Raw genomic sequence first — 12,181 nt, forward strand, 5'->3', positions numbered from 1 at the left:
AGAATGAATTTATCACCTTAATATCCTTCAATCACTCACAAATTCATTATTCCATGCATTTCTTCAGCATTGAAGTAATGCTGTACAGATCATAATTTTCTTACGTCTTCTTTCTCTCCCTTCTAGAACAATCACAAGGCTTGGCCTTCCAACCCCCTCAGCCCTTTAGTGTGTGCTTACCTCAGGTGCTCCACGTTTTTACAGCCAGCCAGAACCTCCAAACAGTCGATGTCCACGAGACACCCTGCAAAATCCAAACAAGTCAAATCCTGGCCCGAGTTTATGACAAAAACCAAAGCCGACATGTCCAGAGGTGTCAGTCTGAAGTTCCTGAACTCATACTTGAAATTCAGCAGGTTCCCGATGTGCTGGGCTACTTCGAGGTTTTGTGTCTCGAAGGTGCAGTGGCAGAGCTCAAGGACCTTAGGTCCTGTCAGATGAGTGGCTGCCATTCTCTTGAGAGACTGCAGGATTGCATCCTGCTTATCCTGCACCCAAGCTTCATCTTGTTCTGCCAGCAGCATGAGAAATGTCCTACATTCCTTTGACGACAAGCCCGACAGAAAGATGTGAAAACTCTCCATGAACTCGGTCTTCGTCTCATTCTTCAAAGTCCACTTTGACTTCAAGAAGAACTTCTTCTTCAGGTAGTTCTTGTCCACGCTCCTACTCACCATGAGACACAGGGCTGCAAAAAACTCCTGCAAGCTCAAGTGCACAAAGGCATAGCCAGCCTCTGGGTAAGTGCCACTTGTCTTCACCTCAAAGACAGTCAGCAAGCCGTGCAAGGAAGCAAATTCCTTCACGTGCTCTGGAATATCACCAACATAAAATACAAGCTTCTTCTCTTCCAGGCCTTTCAGGGCAAGGTCACACAGACCCAAAATGGCCTTCTTGTTACAGTTCAGCTGAGTCTCCTCATCACCTGCACACTCTCCCTGTTGTTTGTTTAAGAAGATGAGAAACATTTTGATATAAAACTGTGTCATGGTCTGAGGAAGCTCCACACTCATCTGATGTTTAAGGAGCAAATACTCCAAACAAATGCACACAACATTACACAGAGCAGGGATGAGGCACATGCTGAGGAGCTTGGTGTTGTTCCTCAGGTGAGCAATGGCTTGTTCTTTGAATGAATGCTGTTGAAAATAGTGGCTGACATATTCCTCAACCCTCTCTTGGTCAAATCCCCAAATTTCTGCCAACACACTGACTGTATATAATGAGTCAGGTGGTCTCTTAGGTCGGCTGGTGACCAACACTGTGCAACCAGGCAGCAGCTTCCCATGACAGAGATCTGCAAAGAGCTGGGATATGGACACAGGGGAGGCAAGAGCTGGGCCTCTCTTAGAGGATGACACGTCCATATTAGCTGCAAACTCATCCAGCCCATCAAAGATGATCAGTATCTGCTGGGCATTCTCCAGGAGGTGCTGGAACACTGCATCAGGGCTGTCTTCTGGCTGAAGGAACACGTCAAACAAAAGCTCTTTCAGCGTCAATTCTCTTTTTAATAAATTGAGCTGCCGAAACTCAAACAGGAAAGTGAAGAGAAACTGAGGTAGGACGCCCTCAGCCCATTTCTGACAAATCCTGTGCATTAGCACGGTCTTGCCTGTCCCTGGTTTACCAAACAAGAAGATCACCCTCGTGGTGCCCGATGGCACCACACTGCCAAGGAGATCTGACACCTTCACGGCTGTATCCACACATTCCTCTGGCTCAGGAGCACCTGCCACATCCTCTCGGGGTTTGTCTGTTTTCTCTTTTAAGCGGGGGGCTTTGCTCTGACGAATGACAAGGTTGACAAAGGCCTGGTTGAAAGCCAGTGGCTGTGTTTGTTCCTGTGCTTCTGCTTCTTTCCTGCTCCCATATCTCCGGCGGATGGAATTGATGAGGAGATGCCGGTACTTTGCTGATGAATCTAAGAGAGAACACAACAGAGGGGCCACGAGCGTGGAAAAAGCTAGCTGTGAGTCATGACAGATCCAAAATACTACCACTTATATAGACAAAGAAACAATGGCCCTGATCAGAGGTTGCTACGTAGAAATGACAAATTTTGAATGCGTGAAAATAACCCATAATTTTTCCTATTTTTGCAGGGGGGGCAAAGAAGAGGACAATTCAGGGAAAAGATGTAATGCTTTATATGAAAACTAAATCTTATTATTTCTTTCAGATGAGAATTAGGTATCTGTGTATTATGCACAGAATTCCCTCTTCACCCATGCTGACCTTGTGCCACACTCAGCTGTCTGCACCTTGGAACACACACAACCTCTGGTTTTTGACATCTCTGATGGAACCAGCAAACAAATAAAAGGATCACCCAGAACTGAATGCTTTACTGGTATATCCTGATTTAAGGGAGATCTTAGCCATTAGAAATGAATGTTTCATGTTATTTGCCAGGTCCTGTTGTCTTTATAACCTGTTGCATTAAGAGTTTATGCAGCTACTAAACAAAAGTTTCTCTCGACGGTGGAAGTTCATTTCTTGGGTGTTTCTGCAAAGAAGTTAAATAGGTCCTTCCTCAGAGGAAAGCACACCATGGTGCTGGTTCTGGAACATCAACATACCGAGTCGTTGCTGTTTGGCATCCTTATCACTCCCAGAGCTGTGGCGACGGCGGCGGCGATCAAACCCTGAGAATTTAAAAGGTCAGAAACGTGTGTCAAAAGGGCATTTTGAATGGCAGCTTGTTAAAGCTGGGCAAGACTCCACAGCAAAGCACTTGGGGATCTGAAGAGGCAAAATTTGGAGAGACAAAACTATTTGTAAACTCAGGCTGAGTTTACAGAACTGCTTTTTCTGAGATGGGCCACGGCCACCTCACTGGTGAGTCTTTTTGTGGGCTGGGTGATGCAACTGCCTGGCTTTGAACGCAGGAACTGCTTTGTTATCCTGGGGAACGAGGCAGGGAACAGCTGCTTCTGGGGAATGCACAGATTGCCAAGGCTGTTATAGTGGTTAATGCTGTTTGTTTAGGGTGCACTGTCAGAAGGAGAGAATGGGCAGGGTTTGGAGAGGCATGAGTCTTTCCTTTCTCAACTGCTCCTAGTAACTTTCAGCACTATTTTCAAATTTCCATTCCACCAGCAACTGGCAAGATTGATTCAGCAGGGTGGCCCAGCAGCTGGCAGCAGCAGTCTGTCTGCAGAACAGAAAGGTCTCTTCTGTTTTCTTTGTTTTCAAGATCTTAAACCTGCATGTGACACACGAGACAGTGTCATGTGGCACTGGTAGTGCTGTGACTCAGAATCAGTCTCAGAGCGAAAAGCAGAGGCGAAAAAAGTGTCTCTGTGACCATAAAAACAGCTGGAACTTCAAGGGGTAGGTTGGGAGCTATGATTTAAAATGAGTAACTCCAGCAGAGATGGGCAAGGCAGGGAGCACTCACTGCTCAGGGAATGAAGCACCTCTGGCCAGAGCAGGGGATGCAAACAGCAGATGCAAACACACAAGTTATAAGGTACTGTGGGAACTGGCAAACCTCAGCAAGAACCACAGCCACTCTGAGAGAAGCTCCTGTTGCTGTGGGTGTCAGCCTTAGCCCAGTCCCCAAATTCACACAGCAGGAAAAGAAATGAAGATCTTTCCCTTCAAATCACCTGTTTTTCACCAACAGGTAATCCAGCACCAATGCACTCCCTGCCATCAACAACAGGCACCTCTGCAGGACACAAAAAGCAGGGACTTCGTAGAGTGGGTGGGAGATTCCCTTGCCCAGAGAAACCAAAGGGAGTGAGCTCCTTAGAAGACTTAGAGCCAGCAAGGCTTTTCTGAAATTCAGGAAGGGAAAATGAGAATAGCAGAGGTTCACCTGGAAAGCCCCAAGAACAGAACAACCTGAAGTTGCTACGACTGGTAGCACTGAAGCCAATGCCTGGGATATTTTTAGCCTTGCCCAGGACAAGGGCAGAGAAGATAAACTCCAAGAGCACAGTGCCCCAGGGAGTGTTCCAGCCTTACCTGTTGGCACAGATGACCAGGCACTCACATCTGTGCATGCTGCTTCTCTCTGGTTGAAGTTACCTAAAGGAGTTGGATGGGAAATGAAATATGGTTAATGCAAGCATTCTGCTCTTGAGATTTGGAGTGCTGCTGGCCAAAATCAAAGGGCAAACAGCTTGCAAGACAGATAGTATAAACCAAGACTCAGTATAAGGGCTGATGCAACACAGCCAGGTTTCAGGCTCCTCATGTGATCTTTTCCTTTCAGAGTGATCCAGAACACAGGCAACCTCTGCTTTCAAGGGAAAGTGAAACAACTTTTCCCTGTGACACATACAAACTCGGGGCATGGGCTGCTTTGGCTGATCTAAAACCACACTGCAGCCAAAAAGGGAACCCCTACATTTCCCTCTTCCTGCAAAGAAGGCTTTGCTAAGAATAAATCACTGGCAGAGTCAGCAGCCCAGTCAAGGGCCTTTTCTGACTCACAGTATGGCTCAAAGCTGCCACAAAACCCTCTCAGCATAACCAGAGGCACTTCACCTTCAGAAGGATCAGTGATGCTCAGCTATTAATACTACAGTTAAACCAAAATAAGCTGGAAACCTGAGGAGATATCTTCTTTTGTGGTATGTCACAGCATCAAAAGGCTGAAACCTGTCTCAGCTTCAGTCCTGACAGAAATCCCCCATCAGTCCACCTTCCCTGTTGCTTGTCTGGTTACTGAAGGTTGCATCCACCCAACTGATGCAAATAACATTATGTGAAAGACAGTACTGCTGAGAAGGACTCATCCTGTATGACTTCCTGCAGAAGAGAAGAATTAATCACTAGATAAAATAACCCAGTAAGGGAGAGGCACAGCTTAGCTGGTGCCACAGGCTCTCACAAAGCAGAGTGTGTGCACACTGTGTTTAGTCTGCCAGGTGACACATGGTTACTGACTGTGGTCTTTATGAATTGCATCATTTTCTCTAAAGCCACTGCCTCCAACTGGTAGTGAGAGATATGAGGAAGTGGTTCTCTTGTGTTTGGAGTGTTTTTAGACTTCTGTATTTCTTGCCTTTCTGGATCAGGAAAATTTAAAAATAACAATTAAAAATCCACAGAACAAAGAGACAGTATTTTGTTTTTCCTCCTTCAAATAAATCCATCAAAAAATTTCGTCTCAGTTTTATTGGAGACGGCGGTGCACAATTTTTATTGGGTTTGGCTTTTTATGTCTAATCTTTTTTTTTTTACTTCAACTTACATTTCTAAGTTTCGCTTCCAACAAAAAAGACCGTGCAAGTGAGGGCACTGGTGGTGTCACTGCCTAGACTGGCCTGTTGGCTGTGGCTGTTGGGTCAGAGGGAGCCAGCCTGGTTTCTCTTACCTTCTCCCGCAGAACTCATGAGCAGGACCTCCAGATCCAGGGGGAGGTCACATTCCATGCACAGGTACTGCACAAACTGCTTCCAGGTGGCGGGACCGGCCTTCTCCAGCAGGTCAAGGAGTATGGAGATTTTTTCCCTGGTGTTGGTGATGCTGCCCAGGCTGTTCAGGGCCAGCTCTGGGAGGAAGCACCGGGAGGTCGTGAGCAGCCAGCTGGGACGGTGGCTGAGGAACTCCACGAGCCGGGGACGGGCTCTGGCTACGGCTGCTTCCAGGTCTAGGTCGTCATTCTGAAGTGGGGGCTAGAGGGATGACAGCAATGGTCACAGGAGGGAGAGGTGTTCACCCACACACTGTTGAGTAGCCAGCACAGCCCTTGATGACTTGGGCTGCTTTTCTGTCCCATGGTCTAACCCGGAGCTTCTCGTCTGCCTCGCTCTCAGAGTGTCCTGTGGCAAATCTGAGCCCACCCACGACAGTGCAAGGACAGCAATCCTTGTCTGCACGGGACAGGAGCAACCAAAGCAGTCAGTGTCTCTGGCACCAGCCAAGGAGAAGCTGTTGACATCTGTATCATATAACATCCCAGGCATCTCTCACATGCACCAGGACCTCTGGGAAGGTCAGGAATGTTTTTGTTATTGGTCAAGAGTGCTTACACAGAGTCAAGGTCTTTTCTGCTTCTCATACCACCCTGCCAAGGTTGGGGGTGCACAAGAAGTTGTGGGGGAACACAGCCAGGACAGCTGACCTCTGCTGACCCAAGGGTCAGTTAGACTCCAGACCGTATGGCATCGTGCTCAGAATATAAAGCTGGGGGAAGAAAGAGGAAGGTGGGGAGTTCAGAGCAATGGTGTTTGTCTTTCCAAGTCACTGTTAAACATGATGGAGCCCTGATTTCCTGGAGATGGCTGAACACCTGCTTGCCCATGGGAAGTGGTGAACTAATTCCTTGTTTTGCTTTCCTTGTGTGTGTAGCTTCTGTTTTACCTGTTCAGTTGTCTGTATCTCAATTCACAAGTCTGTGCAGGACTGTTCTTGCTGCTCATTTTGTGGGGATGAACAACTCATTTCTGCTTTGGTGGCAATGTCACCTCCACTTCCACACCTCCTTCCCACATCAAAGCCATGCACGTAATCTCCTACCTGCATTGTTGTGTGATCAGCCTCCTTCCAGTTGTCAAGTGCAAAGGTGGCTTCTGGTCCATATTCTGATGGAGAACCAACCTTCTAGTGGCAGTGCTTCAGCACGCAGGGACACCCCAGAATGTGGTGCATGCCTGGATGCAGCAGCCTAGGGGCAATAACAGAAGAGGATGTAGACATACAAGGCCACTGTATTTACACAGGTCACAGATCTAGAAACTTTTCCTTTGACCTAAAGGTCAGCTGTGGTGCTTTTCATCTCTTCTCACTCAAACCAGCGGTGACCACAAAAGTTTTGACATATGAGGATTCACTACTGGTCTGATGAAAATTCAGGACTGAGCCTTGTGCCCTAACATGGGGGTGAAGACAGTTTTACAGGAACACTTCAAGGGAATCACAGTTTTCCTGGCATCACTGCCTGATCTGAGCTGGTCTGTGCCACTCTGCTGCTCTTAGCCCCTCAGTGGAAGCTGATGCAGAAGCAGCAGCAGCTTGCTCAAGTCAAGCAGCCAGTCACACACACACACAAAAACCTGTGAAAAGCTGATTCTCTGAGGCTACACAGCTCTCACAAAAGAGTTGCAAGTGTAGGGGGCTGAAAATGCCACCGGTGCCAGGTCCCCACCTTTCAGCAGAGATGGCAGTGGGAAATTTCACCCCACTCTGCAGCAGGTGCTGGCCAATGTCCAAGCCCTCCTACCACAAGGAAAGGGAGGAGGAAAGCCATTACCATCCAGCATGCCTCCAAACATCCTGCAGTCCTAAGCACAGGCTACAATAGCCTGTCTCCAGCAGATAGCACCCTGCATGGATGCTGAAACCCACACCAACTACAGCTACCATCACCAAGTTTAAGGAAAGGCTGAGAAACAGAAACCCCAGGGAGCAGCCTCTGTGCTCCATCCCCTCACCAACTATCCATCTTGCTCCTAGAGGGGACAGTCTTTCCAGGTCCAAGTCCACTTGGTGCGGTTTGAGAAAAATTCCTACCGTTGCTGTAACACCCAAGTTTAGGTGGGGGCAAGATGGGACAGTGAGGAGCCTAGTTCAGCAAACAGCCAGGAACAGTGTTGAGTGGGAACATCCTGTGGGTCGTGTAATTCCACCCCCTCATGAGGCTGGTGCACATGGTGCCACCCTCCAGCAACTGCCCTTTTCTGAGCAAACCCAAGCCAAGGGCAGCAGCCACCACACCACCACCAGGGTGGAGGAAGGGGGGAGTTGTGCTGCAGAGCTGGGGTGTTCAGCCCTCACTCCCCAGACATGCTCTCCTCCACACTGACCATGCAGGTATCTGCAGTAAGACACAAGCCTTCAGGCCTTTTATATTTGCCACCTTCTTGACCTGGCCAAGGAGGGAAGTGGGAGATTTTTATGGAGCTGAGGGAAGAGCTCAAAACAGAAGTGGAAGACAGAAGGATACTCTGACCTTCCCATCTGAGCAGAGAAAACTTCTAATTAATCAGAAAGCTACAGTCATGTTGGAGCAGATCCATGCTACTCCCAAAGGTGCATTGCATGCAGAGAACATCACCTCCCCACATGGCTGCTGGGCATGGCCTTCACCTAGAACCTGAAGACAAAACAAAAGCAGGCACCAAGCTGGAGCACTGGAGGTAAAATCGGTCCAGACATTTGTCCCACTCGTGTTCATGAGGATACCTGTTCCCCTGTCAACCAACACCACTTTCTGCCCTCTCTGTGCTGCCTCTTCAATCAACCCCCTCTGCTCCTGTGCTCTGAAAGCCAAGCAGACACCTGGAAAGAGCACAGTTTGGGATAGTGTGTGCTCTTCAACTCATCAAGTCAAAGTTGGTTACTATACAGCATCACCATGAACTGCTGCAATACAGTATCACTGCAAGAAAGACTTTACCCAGGTTCCCATTCATGATCAAACTCTTAAATAAAAAGTGAGGCAGCTCTGGGACTCAGCAAAATGTGCAAATACTTTGTAAAAATACTCTAATGCCTGTCATTTACAATTCTAACAAGAACAAGAAAAATGTTCCAAAATTTGCCTCACCCAGGATCAGTTTTCTCCTCAGGCTGTCAAAAACTGTTGTCAAACATGTTGTCAAAAACTGAAATTCTGAACCTTACTGGAAAGCACTCTGCAAGTTTTCATTCAAAATGTTTTTTTATGAGGGGGTTTTGTTGTTGTTGTTTTTATATATTCTCTGTCACACAAATAAAGAATGCTAATAGTAACACATGCACTAAAAACAAAGAAAAAGATGTTTCAATTAATTGGAAATCTTAAAAAACAACATTTAAGCTTTTCAAATTTAAACAAACTGCAAAATAATAGGGTTTCCTGCAAAACAGACTCTATTCCCCAGTAGCCTTATCAGTCAACCTTTGGGAATTTCCATTTTACACTTCTCCAGCCAAAAACCAGAAATCTGTAGACAGCAACACTCTGACCTTATTCCCCTGATGACCAAGAATGACTGACTTAAAAAGGCCTTATTAAATAAATACTTAAATAAATAAAATCAGACCTTAATGCCAATGAAGACTGAAAACCATTCAGGCAAAGACTAGACTCATAAGAATTAATGAAAGACTCATATTCAAGAACAAAACAACACTGAAAAGTTAGATGCAAGTTTAATGACACTTCACAGCTCCTATACCTACTGCTCTGCTAAACAAGACCATCAGAAATGATTGGCAGTGACCTACAGTGCTACAGTACCTACCTCACAGCCCAAAAGGAAGCACAAAAACCTCCCAAGAAAAGCCAGAAAACTTTTCAGCCTCGATCTTTGCCCTTCAAATGCAAAACCACCATTGAAACACTTTGCAAAAATCCACCTGCCCTCCCCAACTTGCCATTCACACGGTTCCCAGCCACGAAAAATTTAAGTGAAATGTGAAACTCCCTGTTGCAAATCTACCAACTTTTTGCATGCTCTGAGGAGCACAGGCTACTTACCAAAAGCCCAGAAACAGAGCAGCAGCACCAAACCAGCATGGGGGTCACAAAAAGAAACAAGCTGGAGGACAATATCCACTGCCTTGATCTCCACTTGCTAACCCACCACTCCCAGAGGCACAAAGCCCTTCTGTGCCTTTTGGGACTTGATGAACAAAAGATTGAGAAAAATGAAAGTAAAACCAGCCAGGAATTCCCCAACTGAAATCCATCTGTGAGATGAGCAAAAATATTCAGTCAGAATAGCAGCAGGGTGACATCCTATTCTAAAATCTGTAGCCAGGTGGTAACTTCTGTTAAAACTTTAGGGGAGTGGTGCAAAAAGTGGGACTCAGAGGCAAACATGCTCCATGGAGGAAACCAACTTGGTTGCAGTTAAGAGTCTCACAATGGGAATATTTTTATTCAGAAGCATACATCTGATTATTCTGGCACAGGGGAAAATATTTCTTTACCACTTCCATTATATCTAAGAGTTAAAAAAAACCAACTTGCTTTTCCTTTGGAATGGGGTCAAGGTTTAAGTGGGAACGTTGGAGATGTGAATGAACTGATAAAAGACGCCAGGTTTCTAAATAGAACTGTGTGTGCACAGATCTCCAGATCTAGCTCTATGGGGTGCAATAAACAATGAAACATTATTAATATTTCTCTGGATGCCAGAGGAGCTGCATTGGAAAATCAGATGGAGAGTGTGGCCAAGTCCCAGAGAAGGCAAGATGGCACACCACACTGTGCCATAACTCACCACAGAAAATAAAATACCCGGGTCCAGCAACACCCCTGTCTCTGGATAGAAACTCTCTCTTGACCTGAGCACGGTGCAGGGAACGGGGGGAGCTCTGAGAGAACCGGCAGTGGGCAGAGTGGCCAGGGGTGACACGGGGCAGCTGGGGTGGCCACATGCAGTGCCCACTGCCAGGCTCTGCCCCAGTTTGCCACCTCCTGCCTGGACCCGGCTCACCTCGCACCCGGCAGCACAAGCCACCCGCTCTTGTTAAAGTTTGGACTCAATAATCCCGCGGGTCTTTTCCAGCGGTATTCAATTCTACGATTCCAGTCACGCCTTCTCACGAAAGAAGCCAACTCCAAAGGCTGGGTAGAGAAGGGCAAAGCCAGACTCCCCCCCACCCCTCATTTCCCCCCACACCCAGACCCTCGCGGGGTTCTCAGTACGACGCCTCGGCCCGTCCCTGCCCGGGGATGCCCCGCGATGCCGCCCGGCCGCGCTCACCTGCCCGGATCGGTCCCTCCGCCGGAGCTCCGGGACAGCGGAACAGCCCCGGCAAAGCTGCCGCGCCCGAAACCGAAACCAGCGGCGGCTTTGCCGGGAAAGCACGTGGGGTTCCGGAGCGGCTCCGCACCCGGCTCGGCCCCGGGGGGGGAACTGCGGCGCCTGTTTTGGGAGGGATGCTCAGGGGGACCAGCCGCCGTGTTGCTGCTTCTCCGACACTTCAGCAGAGTCCCCGCTCCCCCGTGGAATAATTTAGGCTGGAAAAGACCTCTAAAATCGTCGAATCCAACGATGAAGCCACCCCCTCCGTGTTCACCGCTAAGCCGTGTCCCCAAGTGCCACATCCACACACCTTTGGAACGCTTCCAGATGTGGTGACTCCACCACTGCCCTGGGCAGCCTGTCCCATAACCTGAACACCCTTTCAGTGAAGGTATTTTCCCTACTATCCAATCTAAACTTCCCCTGGTGCAATTTGAGGCTGTGTCTTCTACTCCTGTCACTTGCTCTCTGGGAGAAGAGACCAACACCCACCTGGCTCCCACCTCCTTTCAGGGAGCTGCAGAGACTGATAAGGTCCTCCCTGAGCCTCCTTTTCTCCGGACTGAGCCCCCTCCCCCCCACCACTCTCTCAGCTATTCCTCATCAGACTTGTGCTGCAGGTCCCTGCCCAGCTCCATTGCCCTCCTTTGCCCCATGGAAGGGCAGCCCACTCCCACACCCTGTCACCCCTGAATGGCCATAGAGGGGCAAAGCACCTCCAACACAGAAAAAAATGCACTTTTATTCCTACCATTTCCTTTTCATTAATGCTCATCACTAATGGGATGTCATTCAGGAGAAGCAGAGGGCTGTGTCTTGACAGAAGGCAGTTCCCATGGTCTTCACCAGACATTGCCATGCATGGAGGGGAAAATATGACCTCAGCAGTGATGGCTTTAGAGCAGGAGGGAGCATGGATAAGCCCTCAGCTGGTACTGAATACAGCAGAGGCAGTGATGGGAATAGGGTGGGAAGGGAGGAGGAAAGTTGTCTACAAAGTTGCCCACTGTACCAGGTCCATTCACACCATTGTGTCACACCTTTCACATCACTCAGCTCCTGCTGTCTCATGGACACAGCTGGTCCTGGGCTGCCATGGAGCACCCTGCAAACTGCCCCCCCCTTCTGGGTACCCCAGCCTGGGCACCGTGACCACTGAACCCAGAAGTCACTTTGGAGCAAGGAGGTACCTCGGGCAGTGATGGTGAGAGAGAGGTAGTTCAGAGGGACCTGGCTCACATCCCAGGGAGGACATCCATGGCAACGTGGAGGGAGCAAGCACCAGGCCCAGGGAGCTCAAGAGGCTGAGCCCATCCTGCTACCAGCACCTCAGGGCTCTTTGTGGGAACCCCAACTTTAATATTGCTCTGTGTGGGAGGAAAACATCATCCTCTGCCTTTGACAATGTGATTACTATCACAATTTTTTTTGTTGCCTGAGATCTCCTCCAATTGAAAAAAAAAAAAAAAAACAAACCAAAACAA

General features: G+C 48.3%; 1 protein-coding gene across 1 annotated transcript in view; it reads right to left on the minus strand.

Moving 5' to 3' along the window:
* Nucleotides 1-10,709, minus strand: part of NLRC5 (NLR family CARD domain containing 5) — a 37,178-nt gene extending 26,469 nt beyond the window's left edge. Inside the window, exons 1-6 of the mRNA XM_032701556.1 lie at nucleotides 10,656-10,709; nucleotides 6,478-6,625; nucleotides 5,333-5,633; nucleotides 3,976-4,038; nucleotides 2,583-2,648; nucleotides 181-1,924 (exon numbers count right to left, since the gene is read on the minus strand). Coding sequence (XP_032557447.1) covers nucleotides 181-1,924; nucleotides 2,583-2,648; nucleotides 3,976-4,038; nucleotides 5,333-5,633; nucleotides 6,478-6,483 — 2,180 coding nt within the window. The 5' untranslated portion in view covers nucleotides 6,484-6,625; nucleotides 10,656-10,709. The remainder of the gene's footprint in view (nucleotides 1-180; nucleotides 1,925-2,582; nucleotides 2,649-3,975; nucleotides 4,039-5,332; nucleotides 5,634-6,477; nucleotides 6,626-10,655) is intronic.
* Nucleotides 10,710-12,181: the final 1,472 nt, after the last annotated feature.

This window comes from Chiroxiphia lanceolata, chromosome 13, assembly GCF_009829145.1.
Source record: "Chiroxiphia lanceolata isolate bChiLan1 chromosome 13, bChiLan1.pri, whole genome shotgun sequence".
Lineage (NCBI taxonomy): Eukaryota > Metazoa > Chordata > Aves > Passeriformes > Pipridae > Chiroxiphia > Chiroxiphia lanceolata.